At 34.3% G+C, this 17340-nt stretch overlaps 1 protein-coding gene across 3 annotated transcripts in view; it reads right to left on the bottom strand.

Annotated features, from left to right (window-relative positions):
• Positions 1-1517: 1517 nt before the first annotated feature.
• Positions 1518-17340, bottom strand: part of LOC106874523 (uncharacterized) — a 41249-nt gene continuing 25426 nt past the window's right edge. For 2 of the 3 annotated variants that reach the window (XM_014922286.3, XM_052972621.2), the window contains 12 exons: positions 16263-16360; positions 14175-14290; positions 12512-12611; positions 11149-11265; positions 8810-8953; positions 8462-8659; positions 6937-7080; positions 5743-5955; positions 4887-5059; positions 3806-3912; positions 3541-3607; positions 1518-1963 (listed from right to left, as the gene is read on the bottom strand). In XM_014922286.3, the coding sequence (XP_014777772.1) occupies positions 1846-1963; positions 3541-3607; positions 3806-3912; positions 4887-5059; positions 5743-5955; positions 6937-7080; positions 8462-8659; positions 8810-8953; positions 11149-11265; positions 12512-12611; positions 14175-14290; positions 16263-16360 (1595 nt within the window). In that variant the 3' untranslated portion in view covers positions 1518-1845. Of the gene's footprint in view, positions 1964-2084; positions 2432-3540; positions 3608-3805; positions 3913-4886; positions 5060-5742; positions 5956-6936; positions 7081-8461; positions 8660-8809; positions 8954-11148; positions 11266-12511; positions 12612-14174; positions 14291-16262; positions 16361-17340 lie in introns of those variants that run through there. The other variant, XM_052972617.2, reaches the window with a different exon arrangement.

Here is a 17340-nt window from a genome sequence, read left to right as displayed (position 1 = left end):
TTTCAGAGTTGTGTTGATTTTCTTTAATATATAAATAAAGTCTTTATTACATTTATCATACTATTGCTGACTGAAATTATTTTTTTTCTGGTAGTGAGTGTTTGTTAGGAATATTTATGGTGTTTAGTATCAAAATTAAGCCTTTTTTTTTCTCAATCCTCCAGTTATTAACTGAATAAAACAACCCCTTATATTTGGCTACAGATGTTGTGGTTTTTACTAATATATATGTATATATATATATATATATACATGCAATAATTAAAGAATGGAGTAGATAAGATCTGGGCAACATATGTTTCATAGCGGGCAGAACCTCAGAAGTGGTAAATATACACCAAGCGAGGTGTATACTCTTCAGGCCAAGGATATTGTGATTAAATGAAAGTTTACATTGTCGCATGTTAACACATGGAAGATTCAATCAGAATCCTTGGCCTGAAGAGTAGCCTGCAGTATAAATCTCACTTGGATATTTACCACTTCTGAGGCTCCGCTCACTATGATACATATGTAGCCTGGATCTTATCTACTCCATTCCTTAACTCTTGTATTCTTATTCGCATTGTGAAATATAAAAAGAATTATTTTCAGTTTGTCATGTTCGATATGGAAAAAAACCCACAACCATCTCAATAAACAATTATTGTCTCTGAAAGTTGTTTTTTTATATTTACTATGGATTGCTTGAAGCTAACTTTCTTCCTACATCTCAATCCCTGGATCTTAAATATATATGTGTGTGTGTGTGTGTCAGTAATTCATATATCCGAAAAAGAAGCACACTCTAAAACAGAGCGGTAGTATATTTAGAAGGTTTTTGTTATGGCCTGCCAAAGAGTGACCAGTGGTTTTGCGCCTATACAGCACTTAGCATGATAGGCAACTTGTCAGACTCAAATGGCTAGAAACATATAACCTCACTACAGCTGAAAGGAGGAAACATCTGGGAATTTTTTGTTTACAAAATTACCAAATGATGATGTTTTCCATCTTCCAGTTGTAAGAGGTTATTTGCCTCTGATCATTTAAGTCTGACACATCTCCTATACAGCTAAGTGCTTTATAGATGTGAAACAAATGGTCACTCTCTAACTGGCCGTAACAAACAGCCTTTCAAAAATATCTATGTATTTATATATAAACATATATAATCATTACGATCTGTTTATCCATGTTTGTAGGGTTTGAATAGGTTCACTGTATAAATCATTAGTTGATAAATTAGAGTAATTTATCAAAATATGTTCAATTGTGATTATACAAACTCTTGTCTCTGGTGAGGTATGACCAACCTAGACAGCCTTTAACACTGGGAGACAGGTGCACATAGTAATTGCAACAGCTCATGACTGTTACACCTTGGATTGAACTTATAGTTTTACTATAATTGGTAAAATGTAGATTTGAAAGCATGTATGAAATGCTTCACTCAGTTACAATAGACAAAAGTGAGAAAGAAGGAATCCAGGATAATCTCAGACATAAATTGAAGTTAATCAAAAAGAAAACTACCATTTTGATAATATACTTGATACACTGTTAGTGATATTTAATTATACATTTCCGACATATTTGGCTCTTATTTACACTTCAACAACTACCAGGTTGTTTTAGATGTTATTTTTTTACACATTTAGTAGAGGACGGAGTGAAAGTGCTTAGAGAGTTAGGCTGCATTTAGGTCTGCATCCTGAGACCATGACAGAACAGCCAATAGATAACACAAATCTTGTAAATTATCCCTTCTGACTTTATATCTCAGCTGCTTTCAAAGTTTCTCTTGGATTTTCTTGTGGAAAATGTTAGAAAAAAAACACTGATTCATTTTAGAAAGATTATGCTTCAGGTTTGTGTCTTAACTTTCCTTGTTGCTGACTTTTGCTGCATATCTTGCAGCTGCTTGTCCACTTGTTGTTGTAACAACTTATTAGTGTTTATTCTTTGCTGCAGCAAGCCTATGCTACAAAGAGATTAAAACAAATAGAAATAACCATGAAGAATTTTAAGTACTTGCAATTACAGAAGTAAAATCTAGAAGATATTTAGAAACTAAAGTAATTTCTAATAACAGCAACTACAAATATACTTAATGTTCTTTATTTCAGCTGATTGCTTATTCATCTAGCCTGGTGAAAATTGAAGTCCTTGTCAAAATGAATTATATAATAGATTTGACTCTACTGTTACTATTTAGTCTTCTCATCAGTGAATGTTATGTTGCTTAAACTTAAACTTGCTTTAAAACTATAATCTTACAAGGGTGGGCTGAAAAATTCATGGGTTGATTATGAAGGAGTGATGGTAGAGCTGTGAAATCTTGCATGGATTAATTTCATCTCTTCTTATTAATAACAGTATTGCTTCTTTCCAGGTAAACTGACATCTGACTGTTCAAAGAAGACTTCAAAAGTAACTGGTAGCAAATTCTCTAGAAAATGGACAAAATTTGGCATCATAGTGTTATCAAGTACCTGCAGAAAAGGGATTTAGCCCCCAAAGACATTCATGCTACATTAGGGGATGATGCTTTATCAACAGTGCAAATGTAGGCAGCTGAGTTTAGGAAGGGAAGGGAGAGTTTTGAAGATGACCTAAGGTTTGGACATCCTGCAGTTGACACCACTGAGGGAAACATTGATCATGTTCACATGCTGATGGATGACAGACAACTGACTATAAATCAAATAGCCGATGCCATTAGCATCTCCCGTGAGAGAGTTGAGAATATTCTGCACAATGAACTTGACATGACAAAAGTGGGTGCCACATCTTCTGAAACTTGATCAAAAATGTACGAGGCTGATAACATCATGAGGAAAATTTGATATTATCGAGGCAGATCCAGCTGGTTTCCTTGAACCAGGATGAGTGTTGGTTTCATCACTTTGAGCCAAAGACAAAGAGACAAACCATGCAGAGGAAACACCCCTCCTTACCTGCTCCAAAGAAGGCCAAGGCCGTTTCATCAGTAGAGATGATGATGACCTCAGTTTTTTGGAATGCAAAAGGCACTGTGTTTATTGACTATCTTCAAAAGGGCCACACCATCAATGGAGAGTACTTTGCCAACTTGCTGAGGCAGTTACAAAAAGCTATCAAGACCAAACACCCAGGAAAACTGACAAAAGAAATCTTGTTTCATCAGGACACAAATCCTTGGTTTCAATGGCTGCTGTGCATGACTATGGCTTTGAACTGATTGATCAACCACCCTATTTTCCTGATTTGGCCTCATCTGACTATCATCTGTTCCCCAACATAAAAAAAAAACACTTGGCCGGGAACTAGTATCACAGTGGTCATATCTGTTGATGAATCGTTTGACAAACTGGATGAAAGCTTCTTCATTAATGGAATCCAAGCACTGCAACACTAACCGAAGAAGTGTGTGGACTACAAATGGGACTATGTAGTAAAATAAACCTCATTTGGTGACATTTCATGAAAGCATCTTGGTCAGACAATGAACTTTTCAGCTTAGCTTCATAAATTAACATTCACAAAGATATAATGATTCATCATAAAAGTGTTGCTTACTATTTTTGTCTGTCGATATCTCTCTCCTCGTTGGTTTCAGTATGCTGAACATCTGATGATTTAGCTTCTGGAAAATTAAAATCATAAAAATCAACACTAATTTTACAACTGTAACAGAAAAATATCCTTACATTTTGTAGATAAGAATACTTGTTCAAAATCTCACAAATGTAGACATTGACTGATCTTATTTATGTTTAAAGTTGCTGCTTTGGAAGATGAATCCACAGTTTAAAATCTGTTCAGATAGTGAAATATATATTACCTGTATTTTTCTCAACATCATTGGATACTGTTGAAAAGCCAGGATAAAATTTTGGTTCATTGTCAACACTGGTTTCAGCATTTTCTAGAATAGCAATAATTTCCTTGCTGTAAGAAAAATTAAAGATATATATTTCCCTAATAGTTTGAAATAGCCAGAGAAAGAAAAAATATTCTATTATACAGTAAAAATGAAAATTCCTTCAGTTTTTGTACTTGTAAGTACAGTTGTCTTTTTATCCTTTTCAGCTTCCACTGTCACCAGAAAATGTGTGTATCTGAGCCTAGTGAAGGTGTGTGGATTAGTGGTTAGGGTATTCGACTCATAATCATAAGGTTCGATTCCTGGCGACATGTGACCTTGATCAAGATACTTTATTTCATGTTGCTCCAGTCCACTCAGAGGGCAAAAATGAGAAGTACCTTTATTTCAAAGGGCCAGCTTTGTCACATTGAATCTCCTTGAGAACTATGTTAAGGGTATGTGTGTCTGTGGAGTGCTCAGCCACTTGCACATTAACTTCACGAGGGGCTGTTCTGTTGATCAGATCAACAGGGACCCTCATCATCATAACCAACAGAATGCCAGTATATGAGCTTATCAATGATGTATGTGGTTGAAAAATATTGTTTCTCTCAGATGTCTGTTTATTGTTGTTTACTCTTGAAGGAATTTAAGTTCAACTGTGCAAAAAAAAAAAAAAAAAAAACTTTGGTTAGTACACCTCTTCCACACCTAATTACGAAGTTGGATATATTTGCTAATAACAAACAACCATGAAATAGAAGTAGTCTCTTTTTTACTCCTTGATGACATAATGTGAATAGCTATGAACCAATTTCAGAATTAGAACTTAGGATATCTGGATCAATAGCTTAGCATCTTGATTATTGAATGACCATTCTACTTCTGTTGGCCACCTTGTCTCTAATCTTAACATCTGATACTTGCAATAATCTCAGTCATGGGTTTGAAAGCTCATACTTACCAATAACTTTCATGTAAATATTCAAATTTGTCAAGAGGAAAGCAAACAAAATAACTTTTTTTGTCAAAGTAATTGATATTTAATGATACATACTGGCTTTCAGATGTCAATGAAGATTCATTCTCAGCTTGATATTTGTTACTGTCATGTGTTTCCTGATTTTGAAACTGAGGAACCTTATTTTGTCCAAATTGTAAAAATTTTAAACTCAAAAGAATTTTTTCCATATTTGTTAAGTCTGATTTCAATTTAGAAATTTCAATATCCTGTAAATAAACAAAAACAAAATCAGAATCTATTATGTTTATTAATTTATAAAATAATTTATTACTGAAAAGACGGATTTAAAAACATATTCTTCTTCAAGTGACTACAATAGATATGTTTTATGACATTGTAGAGATGGGTGGAATGTGTCCATAAATCTCCTCTTTAGTTATGTACTCACACCATGAGATATTTGGAACCCTCAAGAGAAGCTCAGTGTATGTACCATTAAATCAATCTTGAAGCTCTGCCTTCATACGGATTTAAAAACATATTCTTCTTCAAGTGACTACAATAGATATGTTTTATGACATTGTAGAGATGGGTGGAATGTGTCCATAAATCTCCTCTTTAGTTATGTACTCACACCATGAGATATTTGGAACCCTCAAGAGAAGCTCAGTGTATGTACCATTAAATCAATCTTGAAGCTCTGCCTTCATACTCCAGGTTCCAACTTCATAAAAAGAATGCTATTGACACATGCCTACATAGGTGTGGTCATGGCTGTGTAGTTATGAATTTCACTTTGCTACCACATGGTGTTGAGTTCACTCTCACCTCACAGGGCCTTGACTTCTACCACACCCCCAGGCCAATCAATAGTTTGTAAGTGGAATTAGACAGAAACTGAGAAGAAGCCCATCATATAATAAAGTGTATTATGTATTCGAAACAATACCTTTAAAACTATAGTCTCATTTCCTGATATTACAGCTTCCTTCTGGACTTTCACTTCATCTTCAAGAAGATGTAAAGATGCTTTGAGAGAATTCAAATCTTTCTCATGTTGAGTGACAGCCTTCAGATGCTTTTTATTAGATTCATTCAACTTCGTGGAAACATCTTCTTTGTTTTTTTGCAATAGTAAGTTAGTCTCCTTCAGACGTTCTAACTAGAAAGATAAAATAGTATGTAGATATTTTTCGTGTCATTTCTTACAATTAAAACAGTCACACCATTAACCCTTCGGCACTCAGATTGCTCTATCAAATGTACTGCTTGTTTATTTACATTGTTTTGAATTAATCATGTATTATCTTGTAACTTCAAGATTAATACAAAGTGATTGTTTATTGTTAGGCTGACAATATAGCATAGGTCTAAGAGGCCTGATCTGGCTGGTTTGAACATAAAACAGGTAGAATATTTGGGCTGGATATGGCCAGTTTAAATGCTAAAGAGTTAAACATCTGAATTAAATGGATGTTATGAACTTATTTTAATTAGTGTTCTTCAAAATCTTACAATATAAAGATTTTACTTTTATTCATATTTACAATCATTTTAGTTATACTTTTTAACAGGAAAGCATTTACATCACACAGCAGATATGGTGTTATATGAAACTTCTTGTGCTGTCATAATATGGGATCAAGTATCATTGACAAAATAAAAGAAAGAATGTTAATGTACATGCCGTCAAAAGTGGCACACTTTTTTAAGGTCTTAAAATAAGTAACAATTAGTGCTTATAAGAAGGAAGATTCAGCCAGTACATTGATTTGGGACACAGAAAACCAAGGATAGGTATTTGCCTGGTTAAAACCTCATAGCCTCTTGAATTTGGCTCTTCCTCCAGAGGCCTGAAAGCACTTCTGTTCCACCTTGCCAAATTTCTTTCAGAGGCCCTGATGACAATTGACTAAAAACACCAACAGTTAACAATATTAAGCAACTATAGTCGATTAAAGACACTAAACTATTAATACTTTTCAGTAGAAAGAACAGGTGAAAGGAGAAAGAAAAAAAAAAGAGATAACACCAGGCTACCATACATAGTAGTTAGAATGAAGTTAACTTCATGAATGGACAACACTAATGTGTGTGAGTAAATGTTTTTATATACAAATGTTGTCATTGAATAAATACTAACCTCCATAGAATGGGTTTGTTGTTCCATTTTAATTTCTTGTTGAAGCTGTTTTATTTCAGTGGACATCTTTGATTCAGATTTAATTTTCTCAAGACGTAAAATACTTACATTTTCAGTCAACTTAGAGATTTCTGTTTGTTTTGTCTATGTTTAGTAAACAAAAAACATCAAAGAATCAAGAAACTAATGTATCTCAAAAAAATTTGTTGACAAGATACTAGCAACCTAAAAAGATGAATGAATTAATCTGAAGTTAAAACAAAGACAACAGTTTTTCTCTCTACAAATGGCATCTATCTTGGAATCAATTTAATATCTTTGGTAGTGCAGTGAAGGTGCAAGGTCTTAGGATTCTCAACTACTGACAGACAGAATAGCCGAGAATTTACTCAGCCAATTCACTCTGTATTTATGCATACTGTTTTCATTTTGTTTTTATATATTCTTTTCTACGCTGGGATGGGTTTGGTCAGATACTGTGTTAGTGTTTTAAGGCTGGATGCTCTTCTTGTTGCCAAGCGTTCCAAGTAAAGGACTTTTTTTAATGTTTCTCTTGTACTCACAAGATGCAGAGCATCAGGGCATATTGTTTATGGGAAATATGAACATAACATTATTGTTGTAGTTTAAATTGTATCAAGCAAAGATTTACAGGATGTAAACATGTATGCAAGAATGCACACAGACAGACAGACACAGACACAGAGGATCCTGTCAAACCATCCAGCTCGTGCCAACATGGGAAATGGACATTAAATGATGATTATGATATATATATATACATATATATAAACATAGATCTATATATAAATATGTATTATACACACACATACACTACAAAATGGCTGGGGATAGCAAGGACATCTAGCTATAGAAACCATTTCAAAACTGAAACATTTGAGTGAAATGTGAACTTCCAAATCATCTAGAAGGGCAGTAACCCTGAATAAGAACTGACTTAGACCTTGATTACCCAACCAACCCATACTAGCATGGAAAGCAGAACATAAAATAATGATGCTGGTGATAACATATTAACTCTGAATGTCAAAATATCAATCCACTGCTAAATGATTAACACAGTTTAGTTTTACATTCTTCCCATTTGTTAGATTTAGGTAATCTTCTTGAAGTTCACTAATTCAAACTACAGAAAACTGTTTTAAATGCAATTTGTCAATAATTAAATTTAAAATGAAAAGCACTGCCAGAATAGTTAATATATTAGATTACAGTAACCAAAATAGTAAAAATTCAAACACTTAAAACGGCATTAAATTTGTTCTCTTATGAAAAATATAATCAACCTAAATGAAAATAAGTAACCAATGTTTTGCAAACAAACATTAATAAAAATGTAGATGTGTAAGAAAAAGCTGCTTCAATACTTAAGGCAAATATATAAATTTTCAGACCCATTAAAATCCTCATCATTGCTTTTTAAGTCCATTTTCTATACTGACATGAGATGGATAGAACTACCTTACATGGATAACATGGAAAAGAAATTACAAAGTAAAATTACATTTAATGTAGCAGTAAGTGTTTCAATTTTCTGTAGTAATTTGTCATTTTCATGGCGTAGTTTAGTTTGCTGGCTCCGCACTAGCATAAAGTCAGCAGTTTGATTCTGAAGTTGTTCTCTTGCTAACCTTAGTTCTTGAGTGATCTCTGCTTTGTACTCAACTAGTTCTTTTTCTTTTAAAGTTTGGTTTTGAATTGTCTGAAAAACAAGAAAAATCCATGCCTTATATATATTTGTTATAAAGCATAAATTGAATTTAAAGATTTTCAAAACATAGATGCATTGGTTTTGTTAAATGAATAAGTGATGTGTATCTAATTTATAAAAATAAATAGAGAATTTACAAACCTTTGCTGAATTTTCAATGAGGGCATTTTTTGATGCTAATTCTAATTCGATTTTATGACATGTCTGAGATTTGGCTTCAAGAAGCAAAGTCGTATTTTGCAACCCCTCTACAGTTTTCTGGTATTGTTCTCTGTACTGAACAATCTGGACAAAATATTTGAAAAAATATAAGATGCTACAGAGACAGACATTTCTGGTAAATAATAAAATTGACTGCAACTAGATTTGAACACAGAAGATAAAGGGACATAACTAAATACTACCTTGCTTAATCTGGCAATAATTCTTTGGACTATACGCACAAGGCCTGAAATTTGGAGTTGGTTGGGGTTGGTATTAAGTCAATAACATCAACCCCACTATTCAACCGATATTATTTTATCATGCCTGAAAAATTAAAAAGCTAAGTCGACCTCAGTAGAACTTGAACTCAAAATAAAGCCAGATGAAAGGCTGCTAAGCATTTTGTCTTATGTGCTAACGAATCTGACAGACTGCAGCCTTTATAATTTGACAATGATAATAATGATTTCTAGCTGCAACATAATATTCTGGGGAGGTACAGTCAATCAGATCAACATCAGTGTATGACAGGTGCTTATTTCATCTATGCTAGAATGCTGTACGACAAAATTCAACTCAAATTTGTCAATTAAAAAAATTAGAAGCTTTAAGTTTGTTTGGGGATAAAACATTTTAGATGGATATAGTTTTTTTTTGTCCACCTTGATAAATATTAAAACAAACAAGAAGGGCTACAAAGTCAACCAAACGCAAAATGTTGTAAAACAAAAAACAAAATGAAATACACTGAAAATACAATTGAATTGACAAATTGTTTGGTAATACACAGTTCTAAATTTGAATGTTATCTTAGTTAATTTAACATTTTTGCTTTTCCTGCTTAAGTAAATCAATGAATATCTGTAAATTGTAAACTGTTGCTAACAGAAGTGATAGGGTGAAAGGTTGCTAATTAACCATTCAAAGATCAAATATTTGATAATATTGTTGAAAGTTCTATGTATGTGAATGTTACCTGTGATAAATGGATATCCTGCTCTGGGAAAGATTTATCTATCTTCAATTTCACACCAGAATAAAGCATTAATCCTTATACAAACCAAAGAGGAAGCACTAACACAATCACTTAATCTGCTAGAAATAGCAATAAAACTCTCCTTTAAATCACATCCTACAATCTTTAAAAAAAAAGGAAAGACAGATTAGACAAAGTAGTTGTGGATATACAAAATGATAGGATGATCACAACTGGAACACTTGATGTACTTGATCAAGTCTGAACTGTGGTTAAATGACTAAAGAATCTAGTGTTTAAAACAGGCATTTATGTTTTTTTACCAGGTATGGGCAACATTACAGGTAGGAGATTAACTTCAGAAGCCCTGCCAAACTAATACTAAACAAGTATAATGGGGAAACACAACATACTGCTGTAAGCAAGGAAGTGTCATTTAAATGTTTCTATTTTCATATCATAATCTGTTTCTAAAACAAGGCCAGAATTTTTTGTTTATGTGTGTGTATGAATAACAGGGGGAGATGTTAGTCAATTACATCTATTCCAGTAGATGACTGGTAACCATTTTAATGACCCTGAAAGGATGAAAGGCAAAGTTGACCTTGACAGGATTTGAACTCAGAACATAAAGTGCCAGAAGAAATACCACAAATCATTTTGTCCAACACTCTTAACAATTCTGTCAAAGTAGTTGCTAGCTTGCATGGTTGAGAGCGAATTTATCCACAAGCAATTAAATCTCAGTTGTTAATCTAGCAAGGTACAGCAGCAATACAAAAATGTTGAGGGTTTTACCATCTCTTCATTTATATCCAATTTGCTTTGTTCATGAATCACAGAACTGAAATTTCAACATGAAATTTATAGCAGATCAGTAACACAAAGTGGATAATTGGTCAAAAGACACAACCATGTCAAGCATGCTGGTAGGTGATTACTAAGAGTCCAACAGTTTATTCTTGCACTATGTATGTGTGTGTGTGGGGGGGGGGGGGGTTAAGTCAGATATATACAACAGCAACAAATTAGTTATAGCATTACCTATTCGTGGGTGCTCTGTTCAAATCCACTGCACATGCTTTACATTTTATTACTGAACAGTGAACTTAATTCTACATAACTCTAGTTACTCTAGAGATCAAATCATTCGAGAAGGTCAGCTGAAAAAGACTGACATCCTAACAAGAGTGAAACTTATCACAAAGCTATTTATCACAAAACAGTGGTGCTGGGTATGGCTCTTTATGAGTATTTGGGAGATTTAGAGATATTTATTGAAGAAAATTCTATCATATACCTGCTTCATCTTATTTTTGATATCAATCTGTTCTTGATCAAGAAGGTTCTTGCCATCTTTGACACGATTCTCCATTTCTATCCGGTAATCAGACATAGATTTTACTAATTCTGCTACCTAAAAGTTAACAAAAAGTAGGGTACAGTAAAATAAATATAAAAAATGCCATGTATCATTACATGTGTGTATGTGTACACACACACACTCTTACATACATACACAGACATAAAAGATCAGACTGAGTAGGACTCAATATCTAGTCACTGTAGTAGTAAATCTTCCAGTTACAAACATGCTTTAAGATAATAAACTTATTTTTAACATCTACATACAGATGTGTGTGTGTTTGTGTATGCACATACATATACACATGGATTGACACCTTATTGTAATTGTATATCTTGTATGCCTCAGGGATCCCAGGAACTATGCCAGAGAAAGTTTAGTCTCCTGGTAGGACCCCACAAGCGAGACAGGTCGAAAGGTAGAGGCCTTCAAAGAGAGATCCACTTGTCCTCTGTGCAATGGGTACAATGCTAACAATCCAGACCCATAAAAATAGCTTTGTTACAGAATTAGCAGTGAAAGAAGATGAGACAACTGATTGTAGTAGGCTTCCTGAGTTTTCAGAAGGTACTAATATATATAATATATATATATATGACGTTGACCACTAACGTGAGGCAATGATAGGTGACTGAGATATACCATGCTTGTGTAGACCTGTCAAGCCAAGAGAGATTGTAGTCGTGGTCAATGCTGGTGTCATGTCAATGACACGTAAAAAGCACCCATTACACTCTTGGAGTGGTTAGCATTAGGAAGGGCATCCAGCTGTAGAAACCTTACCAAATCAGATTGGAACCTGGTGCAGCTCCCCAGATTACCGATTTTCAGTCAAACCGGCCAGCCCATGGAAAGTGGATGTTAAATAATGATGATAATAAATGCTTTCCAAAATAAAATTGTACTTCATTTTTGAAGTTCCAATGAAGCTATCAGGTGATACATAAGCACTCGACTATGAATGTACTGCATCTTATAGCAGGCATAGCTGCAAGCTGATGAAGTTCATTACATAATTTCTTGTTTCCTTGTCATTTATATAATCCCTTATTACACTTTGTACTCAACTAATACTTTCTTCTGAAGCATATACATACTGAGTTCTAATACCAAATTATTAGTATCACTATACCTAAGCAAAATATTCAGACAGACAGACAGATAAAGATATATATATTGTTGATGATATCAAGTTTTTTTGGTTTCCTTTCTAGTACAAAATGACAGGCTGATATCAGCCCAGTCATCTCATATGTACGAGTATGAAGTAAGATAAGGTCAGCATGAAAACTCTTACCTTTTGAGCACGTTCCTCTAGCTGTAGATGCTGTTCTCTTATAGTACTTTGTAAATCATCATTCTCTTCTTTTTTCAAATTTAATTCTGTTTGGAGTTTCCTAAAATGGATTGGCGTGAGTAAATATTTGGTTGTCAGTTTTCAAAACAACTGCTTCCAACAATATATAAATGAAAACATAACCATCATATAAAAAATTTCTTGAGAAATTCAATAAATTTATTCATGATCTAAAAAATATTTGAAGAGATTATTCTGAGTTAATATATGGTCTAACCCCTGGATGTCTTCAGCAAAGTTCACTGTATTGCAAGCATTCAGGTAAGGTTTGGGGTCTGAGGATAACTACCAACCTTCCTTCCACCTGTCTCAGAGGCCCTGGAAACTGTCATGAGAGCTTCCCTCCCTCCTTTGATTAACCCATAACAAGAAGTAAAAAGTAATAATTGGCTGTTGTTGCAGATATGAAATGTGAAAAACTAAAATGGAAGATTATAATGAAGAATATTAAGTGAAGCTTTACAAAAGTAAAATTGTTTGACAGTTTGCGTAAAAAGACAAAGAAAACAGAATATCTCATGCAAAAATAAAAATATTTTAAACAGATCAAAAATATCAACTAGGTTACCCTTAGCCATCTGGTTCGCCAGTCCTCAGTCAAATCGTCCAATCCATGCTAGCATGGAAAGTGGACGTTAAATGATGATGATGATGATGATGATTATAGCTGGGAAAGTAACTACCCTCAGCTTCCACCATGGCCTCAAGATGGCTCTGGAACCAGGTGCATTAATTCCTCACCATGTCCCTGGGAAACTCTTTGAAAACCTCCTTGATCTTGGGCACCAGCTTGGCCTTGGTGTTGCAGGTAGAGTGGTTGGTATCTTTCCCAACTCTCTTCCACCCATAGTAATCCATGGGGTTACAATTGAAAGAATTAGGAGGCCAGAAACTGGAGCTGGTGAAGTTGTAGAAACACTCTGACAACCATTTCTGACTCTTTCCAGAGTAAATCCTGCTGCCACACATATGGCATTCCAGCAGCAACCTCTTCAGTCAGGGATTGACAACAGTCTCCAGTAGCTTCACATAGCTGTCTGAATTGAGCCTAAGGCCCTGTTCATCAGTTGTTGGATGAATTCCAGTCAGAAGGCCTACTGTGTCCCTTTCCTGCTAGTCACAGCTTTGCAGTCTCCATTTCATGTCTTACAGCTTCACAGTATTCACAGAGCATTGAGCAGCAATCGTGATGATGGCATTCCTCAGGAAAGCTATCCCAATATTCAGATAGCTTTCAGTTCTCTATGTCAGCTAACTTTTTCCCAACTAGAACTTTAATCTTTATGCTCTTCAGTGCCATTGACTACTCAACAATGCATCAATCAAGTTGTTCCTGAGAAAAGGAGACATAAAAAATTGTCAAATTTAGCCCTAACTACTGAATTATCTTTCATTAGATTAAAATTAAGTTATTTTTTTCATTAAAATCAATTCTTAAATCTGAATTTATGCAACTAAGCAGATGTGAGATAAAACTCCACCTGGATAGGATGCCTGTCAGCTAAATGAGGTGTAAACATTTATCCAGAGGCCTGCAGACTCTTCAGGTGGTAGTTCAGTTTCTCATCCACTTTAATTATAAACATATTTGCAATCAACTCACTTTATAGCATCTCTTGTGTCTTCCAGAAGTTCCTCTTTCGCTTTTAAATTGTATTCTAAATTTTCTATATTTCTTTTGCTTTCTTGTTTTTCAAAGTTCTGATTGCTAACTTTTGCCTGTTTTCAGAAATGAAAAGAGAAATAAATAAACCACTGAAACAATGTCAAAAAGGGCATATCTAATATTTTTTCTGACAATACCTATGAGTTTAAGATCCTAGAACACTAGTTAGGAGTTCAAACCTTCTACAGTCATTAAGTTATTCTCCTGTACACGAAAAATGCCTCTGCATTACACAGCCTTTTTGACTGATGATCAGTTTCCTTCTACACTTAAGTGATTAAAAGAAAAGGTATCCAGCTATAAAAACAATAATTCCAATAATGATGAAAATTTGCATAAAGAAAAAGAAAAAGAAAAACAATCCATTCAAGCTACACCAGAAGTCAATCTCAAAAGTGAAGATGTTGTGGTGAGAATCAGTGACACCCTTGGGGGATTGGAAGCATGGACTAGCCGAACTCATACAAAGAGTAGCATATTGGTTGAGACAAGAGGTCGGTAGGAGTCATTGAGAGGGCATTTTGGAGTCTCATGAAGTACGTCATGTGAACACATTGATTTTATCTCCGCTTAGTTAAATTATATATCCAATGTTTATCAATAGTATAAAATCTATGAAATTATCTTGTTCAAGTAACCCTTCTCCCATCTTTCAATGAAAAATCTGGCAAATTCTTCAATAATAATTTCTGTTGTTCTATTCTATTCAGTTTGAATGGGTACCAGCCGACTGTTGGTGTAGCACTCTCTCCCTCTGGGTGTTCTCAAAGGTGAGAGGATTGAGAGAGTGTCTATATCTTTTCCTGACAATATAGGTACCTAAAACAATTAGCAAAAGTATGGTGTATGCCATTAAGTCATATCCAAGTCAGAGTAATGGCTGTAGCATATATATCTTTATTCATCTTCTGTCCCTTTCTTCACCATCTTTATCTCCAGGATCTGCCCTGAAAACTTCATCACTACTATTTTATGTTTTATCTCTTTTTCTAGCTCCATGCCAGTTACTCTCATCTACTCTTCCATTATGTGAGTTATGACAACAGCAAGACACTAGTTCTACTCTGGCCCCTTCTCTCATACCTCTCATCTAGCATAAAGCTAACTTTCTCTTTTGTAGCCCCACACAGTTGGAGAGAAGCATAGTCTTGCAAGCTGCATAGTGACCAAACTAGTACTGGTGCCATGATAACAGCACTCAGTACATTCTGTAAAGTGGATGGCATTAAGGAAGGGTATCCAGCCATAAAAACCGTGCCAAAGCAGACACTGGAGCATGATGTAATCCTTGAATTTATCAAAACCCCACCCCTCAAACAGCCTATCGCATGCTAGAGAAGAAGAAGAAGAAGAAGAAGAAGAAGAAGAAGAAGAAGAAGAAGAAGAAGAAGAAGAAGAAGAAGAAGAAGAAGAAGAAGAAGAAAGAAGAAGAAGAAGAAGAAGAAGAAGAAGAAGAAGAAGAAGAAGAAGAAGAAGAAGAAGAAGAAGAAGAAGAAGAAGAAGAAGAAGAAGAAGAAGAAGAAGAAGGAAGAAGAAGAAGAAGAAGAAGAAGAAGAAGAAAGAAGAAGAAGAAGAAGAAGAAGAAGAAGAAGAAGAGAAGAAGAAGAAGAAGAAGAAGAAGAAGAAGAAGAAGAAGAAGAAGAAGAAGAAGAAGATGATTTCTTTTTTTAGCTGAGATCTACAAAATTTCAGAACAAAAGATAGTTGTCCATAACTTCTTGAATGTTTTGCAGCTTTGTTCTATTTCATAATACTCTTAAAAATTCACCCAGAAGCCATCATCTTCCCCAGGCCATGTTGATCTCCATCTATTAGTAACAGAATGGTAGTTCTTAATCTACAAAGTAAAACTGTCAAATTTATAACAAATATTTAAATATTTAAAATAAAGATTACAGCATACACTAAGCTTAAGTATGCTGTAAAAGATTTCCCCAACATGCCCTAAACACAGAGGAAATTCTGTATCAAGGTAGGAGCTTATTTAATACTGAACTACATATTTAATGACTTTTATTGACTAACCTGAAGGGCAGCAACAACTTGATGAAGATTATTGTTTTCTTTGGTTGTTAAAGCTATTTGTTCCTCTTGAAATTTTATCTGTTCTTTCATTTTATCAACTGAAATATATTCCAATACATAGAAATAAAACATTTACATACAAACAAAAAGATGAATTATTTTCTTTGGTTTCAGAAAAGATGCAAATATATAGAGAGAAGAGAAAAATGGTTGTAATGTTAAAGTTAAGATGTTGGTTGGTTTATTCGTTACATGATAGGAACAGGAATGGCTGTGTTATTAAGTTTATTTCCCAACCACATTGTTCTGGGTTCAGTCCCACTGTGTGTTACTTTGGGCAACTGTCTTCTACTATAGCTCTGAGTTGACCAAAGTTTTGCGAGTGGATTTGGTAGATAGAAACTGGAAGAACCCCATTATGTGTGTGTGTGTGTGTGTGTGTGTCTCTCTCTCTCTCTCTCTCTCTCTCTATCTATCTATTTCTCTCCTTGTCTTGGCATCACATGATTGATGTAAATGAACATCATTCATTTCCAATATTCTGTAAAAGCATGTCTAGCTACAGGGAAATATTACCTTGCTTGGAAACAAGTATGGGTTGGCAACAAGAAGAGCATCTGACCATAGAAAATCTGCTTCAATAAATTCTATCTGACCCATGCAAGCATGAAAAAGTAGACATTAAAACAATAATGATGATCATAATGATCATGATCATTAGTTCAGATACTATTACTGTTGTCTGAGCAAAGTATCCAATCATGCTTGCTCTAGTTTTACACTAACATCATTGTTGAGTGGTTTCTGGTAGGAAGGTAGTTAAAGAAAAGGATCACATTTGAAAAAAAAAATTACAGAATTTTAGTAATAACTGCAATGATAGCATCAACGAGGAACAAATTATGCAGTCAATAAACTTGTTACAAATAGCAACCAAATTTTTTTTCAAATCACATCCTACTGTCATGAAAAGGGGACACATTGGGCAATGTAGTAATAGATATACTTAATAACTAAAAAATGGATAGTTATAGCTGAGAGTGAAGGCATGTGGCCTAGTCATTAGGATGTTGCACTC

The sequence above is a fragment of the Octopus bimaculoides genome, chromosome 1 (assembly GCF_046866305.1).
Source record: "Octopus bimaculoides isolate indiv1 chromosome 1, ASM4686630v1, whole genome shotgun sequence".
Classification (NCBI taxonomy): Eukaryota; Metazoa; Mollusca; class Cephalopoda; order Octopoda; family Octopodidae; genus Octopus; species Octopus bimaculoides.
This window is presented reverse-complemented; position numbering and strand designations above follow the sequence as displayed.